Genomic DNA, 26742 nt, shown 5'->3' with positions numbered 1-26742 from the left:
AAAGCAGACAACAGAACATTGCTAGAGAGCAGGAAAGGACGTGAAAGGAGACAATTTTAGAGAAGAAAATTTTTCGGTCGCTACCCAGATTCGAACCCGGGACCTTTGAATGAGAGGCAAACACCTTAACCTCTAGGCTACGAGAGCCCCCAGTCATTAAGCGCTGGGAAAAAGTAAGACAGAAACAATAGAGGAAAAGTAAAGAAGTAGGACTGGTCAGTGGCACCCTCCAACCACCCACATTAAGTGGAGACAAGCACCTACACTGATACTGAAATACAGACACAAAGAAAGAGAATGAACAGCACCAGTTACATCACATACACTGATACTGAAATACAGACACAAAGAAAGAGAATGAACAGCACCAGTTACATCACATACACTGATACTGAAATACAGACACAAAGAAAGAGAATGAACAGCACCAGTTACATCACATACACTGATACTGAAATACAGACACAAAGAAAGAGAATGAACAGCACCAGTTACATCACATACACTGATACTGAAATACAGACACAAAGAAAGAGAATGAACAGCACCAGTTACATCACATACACTGATACTGAAATACAGACACAAAGAAAGAGAATGAACAGCACCAGTTACATCACATACACTGATACTGAAATACAGACACAAAGAAAGAGAATGAACAGCACCAGTTACATCACATACACTGATACTGAAATACAGACACAAAGAAAGAGAATGAACAGCACCAGTTACATCACATACACTGGAAAGCAACAATATTAATGCGGTGACTTCCTGGGACAATATATATATGTATTGTCCCTGGAAGTCACCGCATTAATACAAGTAAATAAAAACAAGCATTTTTGAACACACATTAGATTGTGTTGTTTAAACACTGGCAGCCACCGCCCATTCACACTTATGGGCCAGCCTTCCACTTGACTTTCAGTTCCCAAGGATCGGAGCGCCACCCACTTTCTTACTATAAGAATTTGTTACATCTATACACAAAAGATGAGAATAATGTAGAACTTGTTAGAAAGTGAAACTCCAATGAGCTACATTTCCTTCATACGCAGATAGCTTGGGCACAGCCCCCCCCCCAAAAAAAAAGTTTAAGTTAAAAGACAAATTTTAGAAAACGATCTTCAGGTCATCACCACCATCACAGAATTTGAATTTGTCCCTAAATAAAGGAAAGTCACCTCAGTCTTGTTCCACGACTAAATGCATGTTGCAGCTACACATTTAACTTTCAATTATCTTCATGGAAGTTCATTACATCTAATTCTTGACTCAACCCCTCGTTCCACACCTACTACAACAAGCTGAGATATTTACAGTTATATACATAGTCACAGTACTCAGTCACAATTTCTAAAACATTTTATTTCTTTAGACTGATGGTAGTCAACACAGCCCTCTTCTTTTTGGGTGCCTCTGGGTTTTTTCCGCCTCCTTGTTTACTCTCTGAGGACATTTTGTTACTCGAGTCTTTGATGGTAAGCGACTCCACTTTCTCAGACACCTCAGTTTTGGCGGTATCTGGCTTGACTGTGTCTCCTTTGACCTCTCCATTTGCACTTTTTGTTTGTGACTTATTACTGTCAGCAACTTGAGAAGAGCTTGTTTCAGAGGTCTCATTTTTAGAATTCCCATTGGAGCTTGACGACTCGGAGGACTGTTTCTGGATACTTTTCTCCTCCGTTTTCTTCTCTTTTGGAGAGGTGTAGCGAGAGAATGGCAAGGAGGTTTCAGATGGCTTATCTTCACCTGTGACCACTTTTTTCTTTGATGAGACTCCCTGTGAAAAGAGAGATCATAATAATGGTCACATAAAAAGTTTTCAAAATCAAAGAGCTTTCACATCAAGAATGAAGCATCATTCACAGAAATTGACAGACAAGTGAGTTAAAGATTTCAGAAAGTTCCACACTAGAGAAAAATTTAAGGCAAGCAATCATCGTTTAATAAAGCAAGCGCGGGAAAACTACAGCATGTGGGCCATATGTAGCTGGTGAGCAGTTTCAAATATTGGACCGCGAATTGACTTCATAATTAATAATGAATGTGAGCCACAAGTTCAGCCTAATTAGCAATGAATGTAGCCCGCGGTGAATCTATAAATAATAAAAAACAAAACTGTCAATCTTAAAAATTAAAATTAGTAAAGTTCGTAGAGGGAGAAAAAATGTGCAAAGCCACACCAACAAGGGCTGTTTTCCACGCAAGCCATTTTGTTGGATCTGAGTTCGCAAATCTTTAAATTTTAAAGTCAAAGCGATTCATCTATAAAAAAAACCCCAAAACTTTGAATCTCCTCAAAACTTGAAACATTTAGTCAGCTTTCAATTTCAAGACTCCCGTCTTTTCTAAGTCTAAGTGGACATTGAATTCAAAAGCCATTCCTCTTCAATAACCTTTTAGTATTCAAAGGGCAGGTAAACTCTTATCTTATATCACTTTCGCATAAATTTAACTCTCCTCAATTCAAAACACTAGGAACAGACTTGGGAGTACATCAGTTTAGTTTTAGTAAAGTTTAACGGCGCTTGCACCTGCATATGGTCATATGAGCGCAAAGGGGAATCAGGCTTACTCTGCTCACCTCTCTAGCCTCAAAAGCACAAAGTCTGTTTCGTATATCAAGGCATCCTGGAAATGGCAGTTCACAAGAGAGTGACAAACATACAAAAAAGTAGAGGAAAATGACGATAGTAAGGAGGAAAGAAAAGGCAGCAGTTCCCCCTATGTTGCTCCGGCACAGTATGAGCATTAGAGATGGGTCCTGCTTGCCAAATCTGTGAATGGCGATTCACAATTCAGTCGGCTTCAATGAATCGCGAGTACGAGAGCGCTCGTTGAACATTAAGTCTCGCGCTTGCAGTAAGCGTGAAACGGAACTGTATCATATCAACGCCACTTCGCGAGTCCCACTCTTGTTGTCCCGCCATCCTCTCCGACCCCGTCCTTCGTTGCGCTGCAATACTGACCTCAGTTAACGACCCCCATAAATTCATCCCTCCCCCCCCCTCACATGATTCGCTAAACTCAGAGATGCCAACCACAGAAAACCGAAATGAGTATTGGGAAATATGAAAATGTGTATTTTCAGGGTAAAATGTGTATTCCCCACGACCCACATACCGACCAACCAGTAATAGTAAAATGTTCAGGGTGTCCAGCAATATTTCCTAAAAAAAAATTACTAGCTCACCAGCTCAAAAAAGGGAGCAAAGACGCGTACAATATACATGTATCCAGTCAACAACATGTTCGTGTTCAGTGTCGTACTGGGGTCTTGTTTGACTTAAGTATTTCAGTATATTATATAATATTCCCCTCTCATTATTATAAAAAATAAATCCTGCTTTGAGAGTTCAGAAGGGCCTAGAACAAGATTTTCGACTATCAAGAACCAGTCTGGGTGTCATGATTCATATTATGAACTGACAGACTCAAATTATTGCTCAAACTCAGAGAAAAGCAATAACTTGAATGGCTCAAGTAGACCCGTGCACTGTGAGAGTTGTAACAACTGTGGTAGGGCAAGATGCAGTGACACTGAAAATCTGCCAGCCTTGAACAGAAAGCTACAACATACACCGTAGGTATAATTTACTATCACCCGTCCAATGAAACGCGAACACTTTATTTCAATAACACAGACTTGCAAAGTGTGAGGAGTCCCGATTCCGCACACGGCCTGCACCAACACACGCTTTGCAGAAAGCTCTAATCAAAATTCTGAAAGGTGCTTCCAAGTTTTTGTCCTCTGGTGTTGCCTTAACCCCCCCCCCCCCCGTCTAGTATCTTAAACGAATGCGCGCAGGTTCAGTGAACGGTGACGATGGCGAGCCAGACAATCTAAAAATCGGACGACGCTTGTATTCTCTTTTCTTTTTTTTTCCCCCACAAGCGACAGCACAGCGACGAGTCCGAGTATTTAATACATTTTATTTGCACGGCGACATTGCGTTTATACTGCACAACCTGCATGCCACAAACGTTGCGTTAGCCTATCAGACAACTGCTGGCAAAGTAGCTCTTGATTTTTCCTGATCGAGCCTCGGTGTCACATGCGCTTCCGCCTGCCACCATGGCTGAAAGTGAAACGTACTCTCCGGACGGAGAAAAGCTGAACGAATATAATATCACGATCGCGACCAGCAAAAATGAACTTACTGACCACATCGGACTTGGCTTTCAAATATTCCAGTTCTGCGATACTGAAACTATTTTGACAAAAGAGGGACTTGAGATAATTAGGTTTACTCGCCCAAGCTGAATCTCGTATTTTTCACATTCCAGGATGCGTATTTTTTCATGAAAAGTCACATTCGCGTATTTTCGGCAAAAAATCGTACTAAAATACGTAAAATTGTACTGGTTGGCATCTCTGTAAACTAAAACAATGGCTCCATAAAATTCCTTCTGTCTATTGGTTGGAACCTGTTCATTTCGTTTGAATAGGGGGGTTAGACTATGCCATCTTTTGTAAAATAAGGGGAGCCATACTAAGTGTTCCATTCCGTTCTTGAGCTCGCGACTCGACTCGCGACCCAGCAGTAGGATACAAACAAGCCACAAGGTGGTGACAGCGACAGGGGAGTGAATCGGGAATTGGAAGGCGATACTGTTCCGCATCCCGCTGAAGTGAATAGCGAATCGCAGGGAAGAGTGGTGATTCAGTTCCGTTCTCGCGACCCAACTCTAATGAGCATGACATTGATAAATCAGCTCATTCACAATTCTACTGTGCAAAAGAACATAATTAATATCCCCCCTTTGGGAATGGCCTAAAGACACTTCAGTCAGTAGTACTGCCGGGGGGGGGGGGGTGTGTGTAACGTCAGACATGAAAATGGTAAAGAGTAATAATATCAGTACGGGTCTCACAAACTCACCTTGGGAACAGTAGACGGGACTGACACTCCTTCGTCAGTGTTGGCCTTTGTGTACACCTCTCCCAGCTCCCCATCCTCAAACGTAGCTATCGTGCAGAAGCCATCGGTTGAGGAAATCACAAGAACTTTCCCATCACCCGACCTGAAAGAAAAGACATCAAGTCGTTCATTCAACTTTTCATTTAACTCACTGGAGACTGGCATTTTTTGGGAGTATTTCAATATTTATAACAACACCCTTCCCAAAGACATACAACCACCATTTTTACACACATAACAATAACAGATCTCTAAACATTCCCAATAGAACACAAAAAACAGAAAGACAATATCTGTTACAGAGTATAGTTTTTTAGAAATTATTTTTTGAAAGTGTGCTAAAATTTGCTGTTCGTCAAATTTTTTAAAAGTAATGTCTTGTGTAAAAAAAAAAACACAAGCAACCCGCTCCTCCCCCCCCAAAAATCAACCTTGTGTGTGTCTTTTGTTGTGTTTTGTGTTTGTATATATATATGTTTCAAAAGGAATAAAAAGTTGAAACTCATGAATAGGCTGGTAAGCGATATGGTAATATATGCATTAGCTGCGTAATAATAGTAATCCACTTCAGTGTGAAAGATGTAAAAACAGGGCTCCAGAAAAAGCAGAATTTTGCATTTGAAGGCCTAGCCTAGATCTAGAACATTCTCCATCAGAATCAGTGCTTAGACGCTCATCATTTACATTGAAATCAGGATCCCTGTTGTCTGAAATATCATACTCAGAATTTCCTTAACTGTCAAAGTCGTCAAAGACTTGAAAAAATGTTTGCTTTTCGTGCTGCCAAGTGGGTGGTTGGCGGAAGTTATGGTGTGGTTTGTACCTATTTCAGCTGAAGGTTACGAGTGTGTAAAAGGTCCTCCTGGTACTGGTTCTGCACAAACGGGGAACAAAAAAATGGGACGGAGAGATACACATTGAGACGTTCATTTTAAATAGCCCTCGCAAGAATCTTTTGATCCTTTGTTAGGGACTCAAGACTATTTTCTGACCATCAACCTGCTGTATGCGAAGGCTTCAAACTACTAGGTATTTCATACATCAACATCAGTTTGGGTTGACCATAAGAGTACATTTCCAACTTACACAATAGTAATCGAAATCGAGTAATAAAAGTGCAATGGATCAGAAGTGGGTGCAAAAACTTCATCACTCAAAGAAATTCGAATTTTAGGGAAAAGGGAACCAAAAAACATTCTTCCTGGGTCACAGATGATGTTTCGTTTTGTTTTACGGTGCTCGCAACTGCTTAAGGTCATATGAGCGCCAGAAGATTAGAGGTGTTACAAGAGAGTAACAAACATAAAAAAGAAGAAGGGGAGAAAAGGACGATAGATGCTTCATAGGAAAGAAGAAGCAAACCACACCAGAGCATCTGCCAACCACCCACACAGATGATGTTTGCTAACTTCCTAGGGATTTCCCGGCAGCCAACTGTCCTGTCCAGTCAAATCACGACCTCAAGAGGGAGATAAAACAGATTGCATTCACAAACAGCAGCAGAATCAAAGGCAAACAAGGAAGACAGAACAAAGACAAGCAAAGACCACTGAATCTAGTGCTCTTTCAGACAATCATCTCAATAAGTCCTAAATTGTGAGTTACCAGACCACAGACATACACTGTGCAAATCCTCAGAAAACTCACCAGGACAAGTCGCTGATCTGATGATAGTGGATGTTCTTCAGCAAACCAACAGGCATTGTTTGTTGTGTGTCATAGATGATTACAGTATCCTCTGAAGCCACAGCAAAAACAACGCGATAGGGTAGGCTGTGACAAATCAAAGAAAGACCATATTAGTAAATCAACTATTTACTGCTTTTCCCCATTCATCTAATTTTTGCAAAACATCATGCACAGTGTACTTTGGATCACCATAAAAACACTTCCAAACTTCTAAAAAGTACAGCAATAAAAAAAAAGAGAATTTATTGGCAGTAAAATTGGCAACAATGTCCAAGTTACTCCCAATCAGGTCTAAAGAGATCAAGACTGTTTTCATTGAACTACTTCACAACATTTTCATTTGTTTATGAAAAATATATTAGCAAATCAAACTCGGTTAAGTAGAGGTGATGAAATGACAAACTAAAAAATTTAACCGCAATTAGAGATGAGATAAAAAATAAAACTATTTACACTGGAAAATAAAGTGCAAGGAGCAATAGAACAGAAAAATAAAATATCAAATCAGCAGCAGACAAATATGTGCCAAGACTTCCAAACATAAAAGGCTATTACTTACGAGACAAAAAAATTTCAGAGCCTCCAGGCATACACTATTCATGAAAATGTTCACCTGGGACATACAGAAATTTAGTCATCTTAACAACTTACCAAAACAAGGACTTGTTTTTGTCCCACTCCTTCTCTTGCTTTGAATCCGAGCCTTGGCGTGAAACAAACAATAATGCTGGTATTAATATGTGTTGCATTCTTGTGAAATCAAGCTGCTAAGCACTTCTCAAAATAATGAAATCAAAGAAACCCACATTTTTCCACCCATAGGGCAATTTTTATCATATTGTTGGGTTGTTGGTTTTTTTGTTCAACACCTTTAATGTCCTTTTAAAAACACATTTCTGTGTGGACTTTACTTTAAAACATTGATCAAAGGCACAAAAATGAAAATTTGCAGTTTTCAAGGACACTTAAGCTTTGGAAGTCACCAAACTTTGGTGGTCAGTTTTTCACCAATTTTATCTCTGACACCAGACGACCCGACCTCTTTCAATTGCAAATATCTCCATGTGCATTCAAGATGGATGCATATTTTTTCATCAAAGCAAGACAAATGAACTAGCTTTAAAAGACGATACCAAAAACTCCATATACCCAAAATTAACGAGCCCCTGATTCTACTGCCTCGTGATACATATGCATGCATGTGGTCTCAGAGGACACAGACATAACGCCAATTTTAATGAAATATCAATAGGAAATTACCTATCTCAGAAGATATCTTAATCTATTTTCACCACTTGCATAGCACAAAACAAGCTGATCTTCATTGATCCCATCATTGATCTTTTATATTTAATTCAAAACCAGCTGTAAAAGATCATTTAATTTAAAAGGGAGCAGTTTTAGGCAAAAACAGATAGTTTTGTCTGTTTACACAACAAATCCTTGCCTTAATACACCTTTTCACTCTTCCCTATCAGTTCATCAACTTTTTAAAACAAGTTAAGCTGCATATTTAGAATGAAGCCTCCACATCGTAGAACCTATCTAAAACACCTATTTGACAAAAAGAAAGTATCTTACCTTCAGTGTCACCCGCTGGGCAGTCACTTTGTGCAGGTCTGAGGTGAAACAGCTGTGGATTCACTCTGACAACTGTTGTGGCTTTGTCTCCGCTGGGAAGGTACATGGCCGGTCTAAGAGGATCAGAATCAAACCAAAAGATTGCATCAACTCTTTGAATGGCCTTCAAATTTAATGCTCGATTTAATTGAGAACTTTGAAAATTTAGTCAATAGCAATAGCAGAAATACAATCTGTGCTTGGCTTAATCCCATTTCGTTGCCTGGGGGAGTGCGATCTGACTGTCAACAGTCCCATCTACCACAGTGTCGAACTCTCAGTCTGAATATGGCCCACTCATGACATATTCGGGCCCTGAGTCTTTAATAGTATCATATTTTTCACCTTCTCCATCTCCATATTCCATATAATGTTAAACAACTTGCAAATCAAAGTCCAAAAGTGAAATTCGCTGTCATTTTTCAGTAATTTTCGTTTTTACATTTCACAGAAGCACGATTTCATCTGCGAGACAAGACCTGTGTTTATTGCTACTAAGCCTAGCAGTAAAGTAACAAAAGTAAATTTGGTACCAATATATGCTTATTTTTAATTCCCAAATACAAATTCAAGCCGTGCTTGTAGTTAAATCTCCATACACAAGAAATAGAGCCAGATGATTAGTGGGATGTACATGTTAAGTCTTACAAGCAACCAAAACGGCAATAGTTAAAACCTGGGTAGCTTTGTGACATACCATACGTCTTAAGGAAACTAAGTACTAAGGGGTGTATCAATCACAATTCAAGTAACCATACTTACTCAACACCCATTCATTATTATGGTAAAAAAATACCCAGACTCTAACACACTAAAGTATTTACAAATTATCTTCATAAATGTGGAAATATCTAGACAAAACTACTGTTTTTTATTGTTCATTCAATAACTTTCCTGAACCATTCTTCTCACTTGTGAACAAAACTTAAGTTTTAGTTTTAGTAGAGTTTTTACGGCACTCCCAACTGCATAAGGTCATATGAGCGCCAAGGGGTGGATGTCAACAGACAAGTCCATACAGGGACTCAGGCTTACTCTGCTCACATCTCTAGCTTCAACAGCATAAAGTCTGCTTCGACTATCAAGTAGAGTTGGGTCGGGCTCGCTAAATCAGCGTCCGCGAGTAACGAACTACTCACTGGCACTACCCGCAAACGAGAGGACGGGTAACGAACCGTCCGCTTGTTAAGAGTAGTCCGCTACTCGCTACACATCGGACAGAGACAACAGTTCGTTTAGCAAGCGAGCTTACGGGCGGACGGAGAGACTCCATGCATTTGAGCGGGCGGGCGGACGGGGAGCGAGCCCTTCTATTGCATGACTACTTACACCCCCCCCTCCCCCTGAAAAAAAATCACCCTCCTGCCCCACATTGTAACTAAGCGTTTATGGTGGAAATTTCTCTACCCCTTCCCCCCAAAAAGGCCTTTGGGAATTCTTTAAGCTTCGATTTCCCGATAATTGGAACGTAAACAGTGTGCCCACATATACAAGGTGAAAGGTTACACACAGAGTACTACGTCACCAGCCTCTCTCACTAGCTGCGGCACCGCTAGTGGCTTGAAACATTAGGCCCAATTAACAAACAATAGACGATGGGTCTAATCTTGCGTCAAGTATCTCATCTGCTAGAGTTCGTCCGTTCGCCCGCCCACTCAGTGAATAAAATTGAGGAGCGGACCTAGGAGGGAATTCTTTAAGCTTTAAGGCTTGAGGCCCGCAGTCCGCTCGCTGAGAGAGTAAAATTGTGGAGCGGACCCAAAAAACGAACTGTCTTGAGGTTCGCAGTTCGCTCTCATGGCCGTCCGTTACCCGCTCGCTCAGACTGAGCCCGTGGGTAACGAACCCATCCGTCCACTTGCCCCAACTCTAGGCACCCCGGAAATAGCGGGTTACAAGAGTGTGACAAACATAGAGAAAAGTAGAGGAAAAATGACGATAGTAAGGATTAGGAAAGAAAAAGCAGCAGTACCCCGTTGCAGTTCAGGCACAGTTATAAGCATGACATTGATGAATCAGCCTATTTACAATTCTACTGTGTATAAGAACATGCTCATGTCCCCCCTTTGGGAATGGCCTAAAGACACTTCAGTCAGTAGCACCGCCCCGGGGGTTAAACAAAACTTTATTTCTAAAACATAATTCGCAATATTCCAGCAACAGACACTGTCAGGTCCTTAACTTACTTGGCAAAGGCTCCTCTGCTGAATACAAATGAGGTGCTGGCCAGTTTTCCATCACCAAGTTCTACGCAGCCAGCAGGAGTCATCAACAGCTGACCATCAGGAGAGAACTCGAGACGTCGGAAAAATGACCGTAAACTATCATCGTGAAAAATCCTGAAAGGTTTGGGTTTTGGGTCAGGGGCAGTGTTCTGAGAGTCACCACTCTTTGCATTAGCCTGAGAGGAAGGAAGGGGAGCCATCTTACTGACATTGTTGACACAGTTCTTGGAATTCAGGTTGAACACTCGAAGTGACCTGAAAGAGAAATTGTGTGTGTGTGTGGGGTGGGGTGGGGTGGGGTGGGGGGGTGGGGGGGGGGGGGTTATATTTTAGTTGAAGCAAAACTAAACAGAATTTAACTTCCTGTGCCATCCATTGGCCAACTGCATTTTTAAGAACTTTTCTCTCTCAAATGAACAATCTCTCAATCAGAATTTGTACTTTTTCTTTTCAACCCTTCATTTGATGAGAGGACAAGAGCCATAACCAGGAATACACTTTTCAAACTGTCAAATGACATCTCCCTACTTGTTCATCCATTTCATCTGAAGTTTCCCAAAGTATTTTTTTAAAAAAAATAAAATGTGGGCACCTAAAGCCATTCAATGTTATGACTTCTCCACTGAGACTACAAAATAAAAAAGTCCAAGAAATAGAACACAGCTTTATAGATTCATGATGACCATATAAAGTTACCTTTACAAGGGACAATACCAAATTGTTTGTTTTAAGTGTTAGTAAAAGTTCTACGACATTTGTGACAGAATTAGGTAATATAAGTGCCGAAGATTAGTGGCATTATAAGAGAGTTTTAAAAATAATGGATAAGGCCAAAGATATTCAATTGGAAAGAAGAACAAAACCACACTAGAGCACCCGCCAATTACGCACGTACCAAATTGATAGTTTACTCATTTATAAACAGAAAAGAACATTTACACAACCAGATAATGATTGCCTAATTTCATCTAGAACAGAAATGCGCACAATACTAAACAGCTAGACAAACCTGTCTGAACTGAGAGTGGCCACCAAATCTCCCAAGGGGTCAAGTGCCACGCCTTGCACATAGCTCTTGTGTTCATTGAAAATTGCCACTTTCTGATCTGTGAAAGGCAGTGAAAGGTTATATTTTTTTAAAGCCTTCTTTTTAGAAACAGCTTTACCGCACTTGCAACACCAAAGGGTCATACGAGTGCTGAAGATTAAAAGTGTTACAAGAGAGTAACAAACGCAAAAACAAAAAAAAGATATACCGGGTAAGGACAATAGACATTTGATAGGAAAAAAGGAGCAAAGCATACCATAGCAACCCATCGACCACTCACTGAGCTTTTAAAGATTCAAAATAAAACTTTTGTAAGTACATGGAAAAAGTGAAAAGAGAAGAGCTTAAACTCATATGTCGCTGCATGATAATAATTAGTATAGTGCAAATTCCTGCTCAACAGCAAGCTCTGTGCTTGTGCTATGTTGTTCTTATATATAAAGAAACAACTTTTTCACACCTCTTCACCAGTTTCCCCAATGCCTGGCCCAAAACAGGTCAGCTTCACTTGGCATTGTTGAAAAGCATTCCGGATCACAAATAATATAAAACCTAGTACTATAAGATAAGATACATCTTTATTGTCCAGAACCTGGCTCATTGGTTACTATAGCTTCATATAAGGGTCACTGTCAGAGCTTCAGTATAAACAGGAACACAACAAAGGCTAATACTTTGTGTACATAGCAACAACAACAAAATGTAACTAATATCTCACTTCCCTGCAAAAACATCTGCCTCTGAAGCTAGGTTGTTTTGTTTTAAAATTCAGACACAAATTCATGCGGAAACTTTCAAAACATAAAGTGGGCTTAAATTTTTAAAAACCTGATGATGAAAAACATTATATAAATAGAGGTAGTCAGCTATAGAGTAGAAAACCCACACTGATTAAAGAACATACAATGGCAGAGCAATTTAGCAACTTTTTAGTAAAATATCTAACCATATATTTTTTGGTCAAACAGACCACAGAAGCAAAAATACTGTGTTAAGACTACAAAGTCTCACAAATAGAAAAAAAAATGTCAAACACCAAACAACAAAACATAAATCCATGAAGGCAAGTGATCTTCCAGTAAAAACTGCACAAATTCTGAACAAAAAACAACTTGTACAGGCTGCATAGAACTCTACACAAAAATACACAAGAATGAAAATATAAAGACTAAAAGTAAAATAATCATAAGTGACCATGGACGGCGAACATATATGACTAGACATAATTTCCCACCTTTTACAATGTCCCAGACAATGGCGCTATTGTCAACCGAACCAGACACAAGGTAACGGTTATCCTTCGACCAACACAAATCAGCAACATCTCCAAGATGACCTCTGAAAAATTTGTACCATATGATAAACACTGATATTCTCATTTTTGAAAGATTTTAAAGAACATGAACTCAGCAAACATTCCAAACCATGTATGTACTTCTTCGTTGGCAATATGCCATGACATTTTCAAAAAAACATACCCACCCCAAGGTACATTACAACAAAGAGATTTTTTTTCATTATTTAAAACCAAATTCCATAAATTTCTGAAGGCAGTCTTTCATACCAGACAAATATTGATTGAATGAAATTACTCAGCTATCTCACTCCCAAGTGCTGGGTCTGGAACATTGAAATTCTTTTCAGTTATTCAGTTCCCACACTAGAAGAGTGTTAGTAAAAAGAAATGAGGCTTTAATCTAAACAAACATGTAAATAACATCAACTATAATCATTTCAAAAGTCATATAAGAATTTTGATCAATAAATATCTTTCCTTTTTTTTTCGAAAGACTTAATAAACTTCGAATAACCTTTTAAAAATATCTATTCAACCAAATTTTCAACCTATAAAAAATTACCTTTTTTCCTTTAAACCCCCCCCCCCCCATGAAAACCCAGCTACAGCCTTTTCACTACCAAAGATGTCAGACTATAGCTTGTTCATTTTCATGTGACTGAGGTCAAAACAAGGTAAAACGAAATCACTCGGTTTAATCTTCTCAGATCTTTTCATATGGGTCTAAAAGTTGGATGACCAACAGAATCTAAAAGCTAATTTATAGAGGTCACTACAAACTAAGGTTCCAACACATTTTCGTTGGTGTTGGCCTAAAGCGTGTAAAAAAAAATTATGAGGGATTTACAATATACATCTAAAACATTGTTACGATTTTTTTAAAGTCGACAATTTCCCCCAACATCACACTTTAACATGTCAAAGAAACATTTTTCAAGAGACACGGTGAGGACTTTTCAAGGCGCACTTAGAGACGTCTAGACAGCCGGGGGGATGAAATTTACAAGCTTACACCGAAATGTGGAGGCAGGATGTCGTCTCTGTCTCAAAATGATCAATTTTTTAGGCTAAGTTACTGAAAGTAATTTATTTTAGTGGTTCCGTGTAGGCATCCAATGAGCGGGTTATTATAGGGCCCAAACGAAGAAACTTTTACCACAGCATAAATATTTTTTAAAAATATATATATATTTGTTTGGTCGCTGGCCTACAGAAGTGCCATGGAAAGTTTCCTCTGCATAGGTCAATTAATAAATAGCAAGAATTTTTTTTTTTACGTAGACAGATGAAAGTGAACAAATTATAGTAATACACTCATACAGGAATGGTTGGGAGGTGCTCTGGTGTGGTCTGCTCCTTTTTTCCTAATGGGCATCTCCCAACCTTACCTCTCCTCCTCTTTTGTGCTTGTAACTCTACTTACTAAAACCATACACTCAGTCAGCTAACTTGGAACTCACCTCAGACTTTTGTGACACACCCAGGATTCCTTGTCCTCATCCCCATCCTCATCAGCAAATATGTTATTAGCAGGAGGTGGAACATCGCTGAGCTTCCACAATATAATGGCTGTGTCTGTACGTCAGATTTGAAATTATTCAAAGAAATGAGAATCAAGTCCCAAAGCTAATACTACAGTATAGCTATTGTTGCATATTTTAAAGTGAAATGGTAGATCTCAAGCATGTTTTTTTGTTTATATAATGTTCAAGCATTCATACAAGTCAAAACTAAAATGGCCACCCATTGTCAAGGAGGAAGGTAGCTGTCTTACACAGTGACGTTATAAAGTAAAAAATAAACAGGGGAGGAAATGGGAAGTGGAACTTTGCACAGGCACTTGACTTACACAGGTCGCCATTAGACCAGGTTCGACTATACATATACAAAGAATTCATATATCTCTTATTATATAGTATAGACATTGTATCACATAAAAGTAACATGTCAGGTTCCAAACATGTTTGTTTGTTAAGTACCATGTCCAAACTTAATACAAGTACTATAAAACTGTTTACTTCACTTAAATCAAGATCATCTCCAATGTACAATGGCGATCAAAATCCTTACTAGAAATTGAAACACCTATCTCTGAGGCCAAACCATTATGAGATTCCATGGTAAAGCTCTATATATGTATGTTTTAAAATGTTTTAATGCAATCTTTTTAACCCTATCCGTATGCCCTGGGGTCATTTTGTACCCCTGGGGTTGTATTCTTCACATTTTAGAATACTTATAGTATGAAGATCTCTTTGAAACTTTCAGTATTTCTCAAAAAATCATTTTGACAGACTGCTATGCAAAGAAAGGCCATCAGAGGCCATGACTTACAAAATTAGTCAGTACAATCCAGGCTAATTCAATTAATCCTGCAAGGAACCGTACAAGGAAAGAGAAAGAGAAGAGGGCAGAGAAGAAGATGGAGGACAACATTACAGAGTGGACTGGAAAGATGATGGGTGACAATCTGAGGAGAGCAGAGGACAAAAATAGATGGCGAGAGCTGGTTTTCAAATGCAGTGGTGCCCCAACGGTTGCCCCAACAACGGTATAGAAGAAAAGAAGAAGAAGAATTCAATGCACAGTATAATTCAAAGTGCCCCAGACAGCCACCAAGGCAGATAAGGCAATATCAAACAAAATAACACCCAAAAGGACTGCACAATTCAAAATGAAATTTGTTCTTACCATCCCCAGCAGTGGCCAGGAGTTCACCTGGAGAAGAGAAAACAGCTAATAATATAGAACTCAGTTTTGCCCGAATCAGCAATAATAGAGCAAAAACCTTCTATTGAGACTACTTCAAATGATCAATGACATCAAACTGAACACAAAAACACAAGAACAAAGAATAAAGATGTTAAAGAATTCCTTTGCTTCAAGAGGAAAATTCTGTTGCATATCTTGTTACAGCAGCTTTATTTGATGTTATTAAACTGAAATTCAAGGCCACATTCCTCTAGGACTAAATTAAAATAAAAGATAAACTGAAAGGAAGGAGATGAAGCAGACAACACTAATGAACGCAACCACTGAAAGTTAGATTTCATAACAATTTTAATTACCGGTCTTGGAGCTTTGGGGGAGAAAACTCATGCTGCAACTTACATTAAACTTCAAGGTAAATATCCTTATTTGTGGCCATAGAAAAGATGATGCAAAGAGTTGGCTAATGGATAACCATCATATGTAATCAAACTGTTTTTCCACCAAATTTCCTGATTTTGTAAACCATATTCCACTACAAAATATAAGTAGTCAACAAATGTAATCCTGTACAAAGACTGCATGATTCAATAATATATTTTTGTACCTTCACACTTGTATAAACATGGGGGAAAGGATGAGAAGAGGAAGTAGATGTATGCAGTTCAAATTATAGCATTTCAAAAGTAAGTGGAAATCAGCCAGCGTGAAACTTTTACACTGCAGGCCGGAGGGTTTAATACCCCATATACACAAACATCATCATCATCGACACGTCCCAGAGCTGAAACACAATGGCAATCATGGTTCACCATTCATTTCTTCGCTTCATTGGATACTCTCTAAAGACCTATGCTATCTTGATCTTTCTCAGTCACCATTTTTTTAGGCTCTTCAACACTGCTTTGTTAGCCTTCAATTTTTTTCAGTGAGAGTGAGATGTTCAAGGCCTTTATAATGATTATAAAGTCAATAAAGACAACCTACCATTTTTTGAGAACCGAACTACATTAATAGTGGCTGTGTGCCGTCTCAAGTTGGCCAAGAACTCCACACAGCCTTTCCCCTCCTCGTCAAGTCTGAACTGCCAAATCTGAAACATCAATGGTACATTAGCTCTGACAAGTCATTGGCCTATTCCTTTTTTGTCTCAACAAGTTTTGATGAAAATAATCACATATTAGCATTTGATTGCTTTCACTGTTTTGCTTATCAAGAATAATTTTATAATCGACCTTTACTCACCAATCTGATGAATCACACGCCATGGCTGGCTGCATTACATTTTTCTTTGATAACATCATATCCTTAAAGCATTTTTGCTTTTAAAAACAACACAAAAACACATAGGTAACTGCTTTCAAATGCACTACTTTCAGAGCACACATGATTCAATTTCCTTTTCTAACTTCCAATGAAAACCTGCACTGGAATATGAAAGAAACTGTTCTTTAATATTACAAAGCATTATCCCCCGTGTCTACCAGCCGCAAATCTAACGTCTAGTCAAAAGATGTGCCAGCTTCAAAGAGAGTTAAAGAATAAGGTGGCAAAAATTCCTATGACCAATATTCAGGTAATAACATTATAAAAGTGCTTTCCTTCGCTTTATTCTCTGAACTTTCAGCAGCAAAATTTTCCTGGTGCCACCTTGACAAAGTGAGTAACACTTAGTTCAATAAGTTGCAGGAACATTACTGGTCTGAGCATAGTCACCAGCAGGGTGCTTTTTAAAGTTTTTAAGTTCACTTCTCAACACTACTCAGTTCTTGGTACAGTAGTCTCTGCCAAATATCCTGGTGCACGGCAAATGACGGATCTTAGGCGAACAGGATCTTAAGTTAGTCGATTGACCAAGAGGAAAATCTACTGTGACTAATGTTCAGCGGGTCATGAGGCATGCCATTTTCACTGATCCAATCGTGAGTCTCAAGATGGATCTATGTCAACCCTATTAATACTATTGTTTTTACAGCTTTATATCTCTGACAAAGTTCCCCACCTCTGTCGTAACGCAACATTGAGTTGTGACTGCATCGATTAAAATTCAGTCGATCTAGCAAATTCATGTATAGAGACAACTGCTGCAATGGTAAGGGAAACAGAAGCACTGACGAATTCACATTTTGATGTGATCCCGCCTGGCGCAGACATGTAAGCCCTTCTATCCATCATGCTTGTGATATATATATATATATATTCAGATATGCAAGTGCGATGTTGGGGGGAAATGAACGTGTCGACGAGTTCACACCTTGGTGGGATCCCGTCAGGGGCAAACATTGTACCGTTTCATCGAGATTTACAATGGAGCTGGGATCATATTCATGAGAATGGCTGATCTGTGATGCAACGGGCATTACAATGAGTGACAATTTTCACCACTTGGTCAATCAGCTGCACCCTCCCTGGTTTTTGTTCCATAAATTATGATTTGAAATGTAATCAAACAGAGCAGGGTCTTAAGGATGACTTTTCTGGATCAATATCAACAACAGGGATGAGTTTTATAGTCAACGTTTTGCTTTCTTAAAACAGCGGGATCTTAAGCGAACTGGATTTGTAAGCAGGACTACTGTATTCCCAAGCAACTTCCCATTTTCTATCATTTTCTTAAACCATCCAGTAAAGAATGCAATAACCATTATAGAAACAATGCTACATTAGCAGTTGATAAAACATCAAATATAAAGTTCAACTCATACCCGTACGATCTTGTCTACTCCACCACTTGCAATTCTTCTAATGGCCCTATCACCAGGCTGAAAATCAATACTGTAAACAGGTTCCCGCTCATGCCAAGAAATCTCAGGGGTGATCACTTTCATCTGAAACATTCACAAGATACAGCAGTTAGTTTACCTAATACGGTTTTTTCAATTAAAATAGAGTGACAAACATACAAAAGTAGAGAAAAAATGACAATAGTAGTAAGGATAAGGAAAGAAAAAGCAGCAGTTCCCCCTATGTCGTTTCGGCACGGTATGAGCATGATATTGATAAATCAGCCCATTTACAATTCTCAGTGCTTCCACCAGCCGAAGGTGAAAAGTAAGGAAAATTCTGCAGGGGGCCTGGGGGCCGCAGAGGTCCCCAGCAGGGTCCAGGTAGATCCGGCCCATCGCCCGACTCTATCGCCTGAAACTGAAACGCGTTTGTTTTTTAGGCGACCGAGTCCGGCCGGCCGACCATATCTGTTGTGGGCACCCCCGTATGAGCATACATTATATTTCTTTCATCGCGGCCCTAATTGCGTTCACGTGCCGTAGAATCTTCGCATTGATAATTTCTCTAGATCTCAGGGGCGAAGGCTGACCTGTTTGACAGGGTAATCAAAGTGAAATGGAACCAGATAGGGCCTGGAGATATCACACTCACACAAGTCACAAGAATCTTACTGGCACTGAAGGCGGCAACTCTGAGTTGTGAATGAAAACAAATCCTGAATTCATGTTGTATGCTTGTTCAACCGCTAAAATAATCGGGAAAGTATTTCATTAAATATTTATTCTAACTAACCTTAAATTTAACTTCAGATTTGAACACACGAACACCAAGGAAAGAAGCAGAGATGTCAGCACTACAATGGCATGTTATACCAGACAGCCGAAACACTTTGGTAGAGCATGCCAATTATTAATTTTTTATTTCACATTTGGCTGTTTTTTGTCTAGCTTTTCACGGCCAGGAGCCGGTGTCATAATCGAGGCCACGATCTGATTATAGGACGTTAAAAAGTCGAGGAAAAAAAAAAAGCACTAGCAGTGTAGTAGCAGGAGTCAAAGGATTATTAGGAGTTAGTTCCACTCACATCTGTGAGGTAGACTCGACCAGTGTAATAGTTCGCTTACCTAATCAGCGCGTCTGGGTGCTTATAACTGAGGCCCGAAAGGGGTGAACAGGGTATATGCGACAATAAAACAGTTCTGACTGCTATGCACATGTTCCCTTTAACTCTTTTGGTTGACTCTTCCAGCCTCACTTTAAGCTTACTTAATCAAAGCTTGTGACTGCTTATGGAGTGGCCCGATAGGGGCGAACAGGCTATTTCTGTGGCAATGAAACGCTTTTGAAGGTTAGGCATAGTCTATTCTTCATTGGTGATTATGAACGTCTTTTTACATTTAATTTATGAGGTTTACGTCTTTGGGTGAATTTGACTGCGACAATGTTTCAAAATTAGGAAGGGAAGCAGTGATTATTTGATTATATAGACGCTTCGCCTCTGCTAGATCTAGACAAATTTGCAGTGAAAAGTTTCTTTCTGACAATAATTTTCTTCTGTCTAAGATCATAAGTCAATTTACTTGATCAATGCGCAGATTTTCCAGCCGCGGCAACAATCCGAAGATAGACAGAAGGAATGAGTGAATGATAGAAAGGAGGAAATTGGAACAAACGGTTCGCCAGATTTTGATCCATCTGCAGGTAAAAAATGTACTGCAGACCAACCCGCAATGAATGCATGGGACATAGCCTAGGCTTCCTCAGTCCAAGCCAAGGAGATTAAAAGTAAAAGTAGATTAGTTCCAAACTCCTTGGTCCAAGCCCATCCAGCTCGCATGACTGGCCTCGGCATTGGAGGCCTACCCCGTTCCCGGAGGGTCAATGCGAAAAGCGGCGATAGACTAGTGCGTTGGTGCGCGTGACGGAGCATTATCGCACTGTACTCACTAGACTGGCCTACAACGAACCTTACTTAAATGTAGTGCATTTTTGTTGTTGCAGCTTTTTTGTGAGAGTTTATTGGCTCTTTTAACAAAACAAGATCTCACCAGTGACAGAGTATCAATTCGTAAACATGAAAATATTACGTTTGCATTTTACCACCAAAAAAAGACCGTGCCACACTAGTGGGATAACTTTTGTTCTTCACTTGCAACATCGTTCTCATTCTACATGTTTCAACAAATATGAAATAAAATTAATATGACACACACACACGTATATATTACTTTGGAATACCCATTTTTCAAAAACCTTTCTTACTACTTCCTTTCTTATCATGCAATATATACATTAATGCACACACACACACACACACACACACACACACAGAGACTATTTTCACCCAGAACAGAACAACTATAATGAAAAATAACGTTAAAAGCTTATGAAGGATAGGCCTGTAGGAACAGAAAATGTTTAAGATGTCTTTTGAAGCTATCAAGTGTTTTTATTTGTCTTAGTTTCATGGGTAATCTGTTCCAAATAAATGGACCAAGATATGAGAAAGATCTCTCTCCATATGATTTGTATGATTTTACAGGTGTCACAAGTAGGGTATTATCGTTTGATGATCTTAGATTTCTCCCAGGCTTATATATATATATTGATAAGTTCTTGTAGATAAAAAAGGAGCAGTTTTATTTACACATTTGAAACACATGACGCAGATTTTAAATATTATTCTTTCTTTTACAGGGAGCCAATGCAGTTCTTTTAATAATGGAGTGACATGGTCTCGTTTTTTAGATCTTGTTATCAGTCTAGCGGCATTGTTTTGAATTACTTGTAAACTATACAAATATCTGTTGTTCAGACCTGCTAGGAGTGAGTTACAATAGTCTAATCTAGATAAGAGATGTTACCAGTGTTTTGTGGTCTCTCTCCCTCTCTCTCTTTCTCTCTCTATATATATACATGATATAGAGAGAGAGGAGGAGAGAGAATTATATATTATACTAAGCATGTAACTGAACACAATCCCTTACCTCTGAAAAAAAAAGTTACTTTGCTATTTTTTTTCTTCGCCTGTCCTTCATTTGCTCCGCAAATCTTTTCATGAAGATATCTGCCAGCTGCATCAGCTTTCGATAACAATCAAGATGGAATATCGCATAACCACTTCTACTACCCCATCCCCTACACTTTCTTCCCATGTTCAAATGTTGCTCACACGGTCCATTGCCCTGAAACTGAGACGTCAGCTGAAAACTTTTTCACAGTAACAGTAGATTCTAGTAACAATAACATTCAAGATGAAAGAAAACTAGAATCTGGACTGAACAGAACGACACATAATACAGTCAAACCTGTGTAAGACGGCCAGCCACCCATTGTCAAGGAGAAAAGTGGCCGTATAAGACAGGTGGCCGTCTGCAGGACTGATCAAGATGAAGAAAACAAACCATTCCCTTCTGAAGTCCCAATCGATTGTTGTTGTTTTTGTTGTTGTTGTTGATTTGTATTTTGTTTGTTATTTCTATTTTGTTGCTGATTTTGCGCAAGGGTGACAATAAAACGAAATGTAACAGATGAGGAAGACCGAGTGCCGTGTTAAAACAAACACATGGGTTGCCACCACTCAGAGAACGAGCGACGCTTCTGTCTCAAGTTCATGTTGACGTCCATTGTTACTTTGTTACAGACTGGGTATACAGTGACCACTCATCTCACTTACGATTTGCGTACGAGTTCTGGACGGGGCTTATGGGTTATGAGGGATCACACGCTTACCTCACCAGCAGCTGAAAATTGGTAGCCTACCTCTGTTGGTCAACAGAGGGAGGGGCCTACGCAACATGATCGGTTGGAGAGACTACCTAACAACAACAACAAGTGATTGGATTATGACGGCTCTCCCACAACGCCAGGGGCCAATGCACAATAAAATGACAAAGCGTAATGGAGTCACTAAGGTGGCCGTCTTAGACAGGTGAGATTGCTTAGTGTGATAGGGGTTGTGTGCTAAAATATGGTGGCGTTGGACAGGTGCCCGTTTTACACAGTTAAATTATATAGAAAAAACTCAAGGGGGGAAATGGAAAGTGGCCGTTTGTACAGGTGGCCGTCTTATAGAGGTGGCCGTCAGGGCAGGTTCGACTGTATAAGTACAAATTTAATCCTTAGAATTGAATGTAGTGAAAATACATCCAAACGAAAAAAAACGTGTGCATCCAAGAGGGCTGAATGAAACAATGAAGAGGCTAGGAGATTAGACAGACTAGACAGCTACACACTACACACATTACTATTACACTATCGGCACGCAGAAACGTAATGCAAAAATGTTCCATCACCTGTATACGTATTAGTATTAGAACATCTGCCTATCGCCGCTTTTCGCATTTAATCGCCGCTTTTCACATTGATCCTCAATAAGAAAGGACCAGTCTCGAGGCAAGCTTATCAAGATAAGATCGTCCACCTCAGCCCTCAACGCCGGAGCCAGTCGTGCGGGCTGGGTGGCCTGAACTGAGAAGGCCTAGGACATAGCGGAATAATGGCCGATTGCAGGAAATTCGTAATCTGGCAGGTTACTATAACTTTAACTTGCTGCCGAGAGAATTACCGTAAATATCCGTAATATACAGGGTGATCCCAAAAAAACTTTACAACTTATTTTGTAAATATCTTCCTCCATACTGAAGTTGTGCTTTTCAGATTTGAACATTATAATATTAGTAAGCCAAAAGGAATTTGTCTGATATGTCTTTCAGATAAGTCCATTGAATGGTGTTGCTCTATACAGCGCATTAAAAAAAACAATCCATTTTCAACCTTGTCGCCATTTTCATAGCATGGCGCACCAGTTTGCGTTAGGCCTACCACTAAAAGTTGCAACAATCGCGCCATACTGCAAGCTACAGCAGTCTGACATGTCAACAGAAGTCTGCAGATATTATTTTTCCCAAATTTCGTTTACCTGCTTAGATCATGGTTACGTTAAGTAAAGAGCAGAGAGCTTTTTATATTGAACATTACCTCTCCAGAAACGCACCATCCCTGACATTTCGTAAGTTCTGCGCACGGCATTGAGAGAATGCTTAGGTGCCCTCAATACCTTTGGCGTCATGAGTAGAGAAGTTCCGTCAGTTTGGATCTATAGCGAATCAGAACTAAAAAGTTCTTTAAAGAATGACCACTTCAGGTTGAACATGCACCATGCGCAGCCCTTTAAACGTCACAAGAGTGCAGATTTCAGTAGCCTAGTCCCATGAGACGTCTGTCCGTCAGGGTTGGGTTGAATTAAATCAGTTGATTTTTTAAATTTAAATCAACTTGATTTTTAAAATAAAAATCAGTGATTTAAATCACTTTTTAAAAAATTTATTTTTATTCAGTTTTTACACATTTCAACATTCAGAATTCCTTTCCTTGGTTTCATGTAGACTAATATAATCATGCTTAAAAGTCTGCTTTCCCCCCTTTCACAGTAAAATAATACAGTATTCAATTTACTTTTTTTTTTTCCATAATTGAAATCAGAGCTGGGTTGATTTAAATCAGTTGATTTTTTTTATTTTAATCAACTTGATTTTTAAAATAAAAATCAGTGATTTAAATCATTTTTCAAAAAAATGTATTCAGTTTTTACATTTAAACATTCAGAATTCCTTTAGTTGGTTTTATTAAACAGATATAAGGTTTAGTAGACTATAATATAATCATGCTTAAAAGTCTGCTTTCCCCCCTGTCACTGTAAAATAATACAGTACTCAATTTACTTTTTTTCCATAATTGAAAACCAGGGTTGGGTCGATTTAAATCAGTTATTTAAAAAAAATTTTAATCAACTTGATTTTAAAAATAAAACTCAGTGATTTAAATCACTTTTTAAAAATGTATTCTGTTTTTACATCTTTAAACATTCAGAATTCCTTTCCTTGGTTTTATAAAACAGAAAGGTTTAGTAGACTAAAATAATCATGCTTAAAAGTCTGCTTTCCCCCTTGTCACTGTAAGTAGTAAAATAATACTGTATTCAATTTACTTTTTTTTCATAATTGAAATTAGCATTTTCTTTTTCTTTTTAGACAAATACAAGCGCGCGCGCGCACACACACACTGTAATAAAATGCAAGTTTATCTATGCATAATTTAATTACCCCCCTCCTTCCTTTTAGACTGACATTTTTTTCATTTTTTGTCTGTAGCCATAATTCACTGATATAGCAGATTACGGCTTTCTAAAATTGCAGTTGCTTAAATTAATCATTAGTTAAAATAAAAGACAATGCATTTTGCACTAAAAGAACTTACTTTTAGCAACCAAAAATCCCAAACTGTGTCGACATTTTTTTTAAAATATAAAAAATCCGATTTAAATTTTTTAAAATCTGATTTAAATTTTAAAAATCGATTTTTTAAATTTTTATTTTAAAAATATAAAAAATCACCAACCCTGCTGTCCGTGGATGATTATGCAGCTAGGACTTTCCTACACATCAACAGTCTGCATTCTCATGGCAGATCTTAACCTACGACTATACCATGTTCATCTTCGCTAGACCAAGATGACATGGATCAGAGCATGGCAATGTGTTCATGATTCTTCGATTGTCTGGTAAAGAGAGATCATTTCCTCGATGCCATTTGTTTTAGTGCAAAGCCCATTTTCACCCTGGGGGATATGTTAACTCCAAAAATGCAGTCAATTGGGCACCTCACTCTATTGTTTCTTCTTCTTGGATTTTATATCAAACAAATTCCTTTTGAATGAATTATGTCTGTTCCAAATTGCAGCATTCTAGAACAATTTTTGTGCGAGATACTCAGAAAAAAAGTTGTAAAGTTTTTTTGGGATCACCCTGTATATATACAAGACGATACAAAGGCGAGTACGGAATTTCTGCAGTCCCGCGCTGTCGCAGTTTTTTTTACGGAGGGAGTAGATAATGATGGAGGGACAAGTACGGAACTGGCAGAAAGTACGGATTTCCGTAAAAATACGGAAGAGTGGAAGCACTGAATTCTACAGTTCTACTGTGCATAAGAAAATGTTAATATTCCCCCTGTGGGAACGACCTAAAGACAACTTCAGTTAGTAGCACTGCCCCTGGCGTTTTATCTCCCCTCCTTTTTATAATCTAGCCTATATGGACACAATAACACAAGACAAACCAAAGCCCAGAGAGGCTTAATGAGCTTCTATTTGCAGACCATCAATGTCTTATTCATCATCCAGGGAAACAAAGCCTTAAAAAATCCAACCACTAAACAGAACAACAGCTGGCAGAAATTTGACAAGAAAATAAAATTAAAAAATGAAGTTATATATATTAAATGACAGTGGGCTGAAACCATAGTCCCCTGAACATCCATGATGTTAATAGACTTAAACAACTGAAACAGGTGAAGGAGTTTAGTTTAAATATATCCAGGCAGCAGTTATGCAGTACTTTTTCTGAAAGGCCACCTATCCCCCCCCCCCCCGGTCCAGGCGTTGAACGTCGCATACGCGTCAGTCTTTTTTCCTCCGGCAACTGATCATTTACAATAATAAGCTAGTACTGACGTAGATCTACGTAATGAATTGTGTGCTGGCCTATGGAATCAAAAGTTGCCGTATGCTCGGCTCCACATAGCACCACAACTTTTTCTTGTTAAACAATCGAGATGACAGACACAGGCTTGTGTATTTGAACGAACCAGTCTTTTTTTTACACAGCTCATAATATGCAGGCATTTCAGGCACTACTTGTGACTTCTCTTTATACAGATAGGGGGTGCCTGCTAAAGTCACAAAAATAATACAAAGACCTAGATCTAGATGGAAAGCTAGGCAAAAGATCTAGACAGATCTCGTTTGCAACAGTTTTTAGTGCCAGGTGGTCTGCTTATCTTCAATTTTACCTTTTTCTACAATAAAGAAAATGGGAAACATGGGGGGTGGGGGGCGTATCAATGAGGCGGCGGGCATCAGATCGGCAGATAAGGTGTGGGGGAAACTAAAAAATGGCGGAAAATTGGAAGCACTGAATGTTAAGATTTATAGAACGAAGACACTTCCTTTTTCCCGGACCTGAGTCCGAATGAATAACATTTTTTTATATTCGGACTCGAGTCCGAATATGATTTTTTTTTATTCGGACTCGAGTCCGAATATGAAAAAATGTTATTCGGACTCAAGTCCGAATAAAGACGGCCTATTTCATACGAAGTGTATACAGACCCGGTAACCGAGAACAAAGTCACGAAGTATACAGACCCGGTAGAGGAACTCTTTTGTGATGTCGGACATTGTCGGAACGTTTCAGCGCCCAGACCCAGTAGTGTGGTGGTGTGCGTGGGTGTGTGTGTGAGAGAGAGAGAGAGAGCAGGGGGAAGTGCTAGCAAAATGTATTACATGCCCCAGTTGACAGGAGGGAACGATACAGTGGGAAATAGGTGGAGAGAAAGAAAGACAGAGACAAACAAAAAAAGAGAATGCGAGTGATACACAGAGACGAGAGAGAGAGAGAGAGAGAGAGAGAGAGAGAGAGAGAGAGAGAGAGAGAG

The 26742-nt window shown here is 39.1% G+C and overlaps 1 protein-coding gene across 1 annotated transcript in view; it reads right to left on the bottom strand.

Annotated features, from left to right (window-relative positions):
* Nucleotides 1–1356: 1356 nt before the first annotated feature.
* The window catches only part of LOC101851079 (chromatin assembly factor 1 subunit B), a 30900-nt gene continuing 5514 nt past the window's right edge, over nucleotides 1357–26742 (bottom strand). Inside the window, exons 2-13 of the mRNA XM_005109689.3 lie at nucleotides 18225–18347; nucleotides 16507–16612; nucleotides 15502–15528; nucleotides 14271–14385; nucleotides 12748–12851; nucleotides 11475–11571; nucleotides 10427–10720; nucleotides 8202–8314; nucleotides 7272–7323; nucleotides 6579–6704; nucleotides 4893–5034; nucleotides 1357–1789 (exon numbers count right to left, since the gene is read on the bottom strand). Coding sequence (XP_005109746.1) covers nucleotides 1373–1789; nucleotides 4893–5034; nucleotides 6579–6704; nucleotides 7272–7323; nucleotides 8202–8314; nucleotides 10427–10720; nucleotides 11475–11571; nucleotides 12748–12851; nucleotides 14271–14385; nucleotides 15502–15528; nucleotides 16507–16612; nucleotides 18225–18347 — 1716 coding nt within the window. The 3' untranslated portion in view covers nucleotides 1357–1372. The remainder of the gene's footprint in view (nucleotides 1790–4892; nucleotides 5035–6578; nucleotides 6705–7271; nucleotides 7324–8201; nucleotides 8315–10426; nucleotides 10721–11474; nucleotides 11572–12747; nucleotides 12852–14270; nucleotides 14386–15501; nucleotides 15529–16506; nucleotides 16613–18224; nucleotides 18348–26742) is intronic.

Source organism: Aplysia californica, unplaced genomic scaffold, assembly GCF_000002075.1.
Source record: "Aplysia californica isolate F4 #8 unplaced genomic scaffold, AplCal3.0 scaffold00806, whole genome shotgun sequence".
In the NCBI taxonomy this organism is placed as follows: domain Eukaryota; kingdom Metazoa; phylum Mollusca; class Gastropoda; order Aplysiida; family Aplysiidae; genus Aplysia; species Aplysia californica.
Note: the sequence above shows the minus strand (reverse complement) of the source record. Positions and strands in the feature narration are given on the sequence as shown.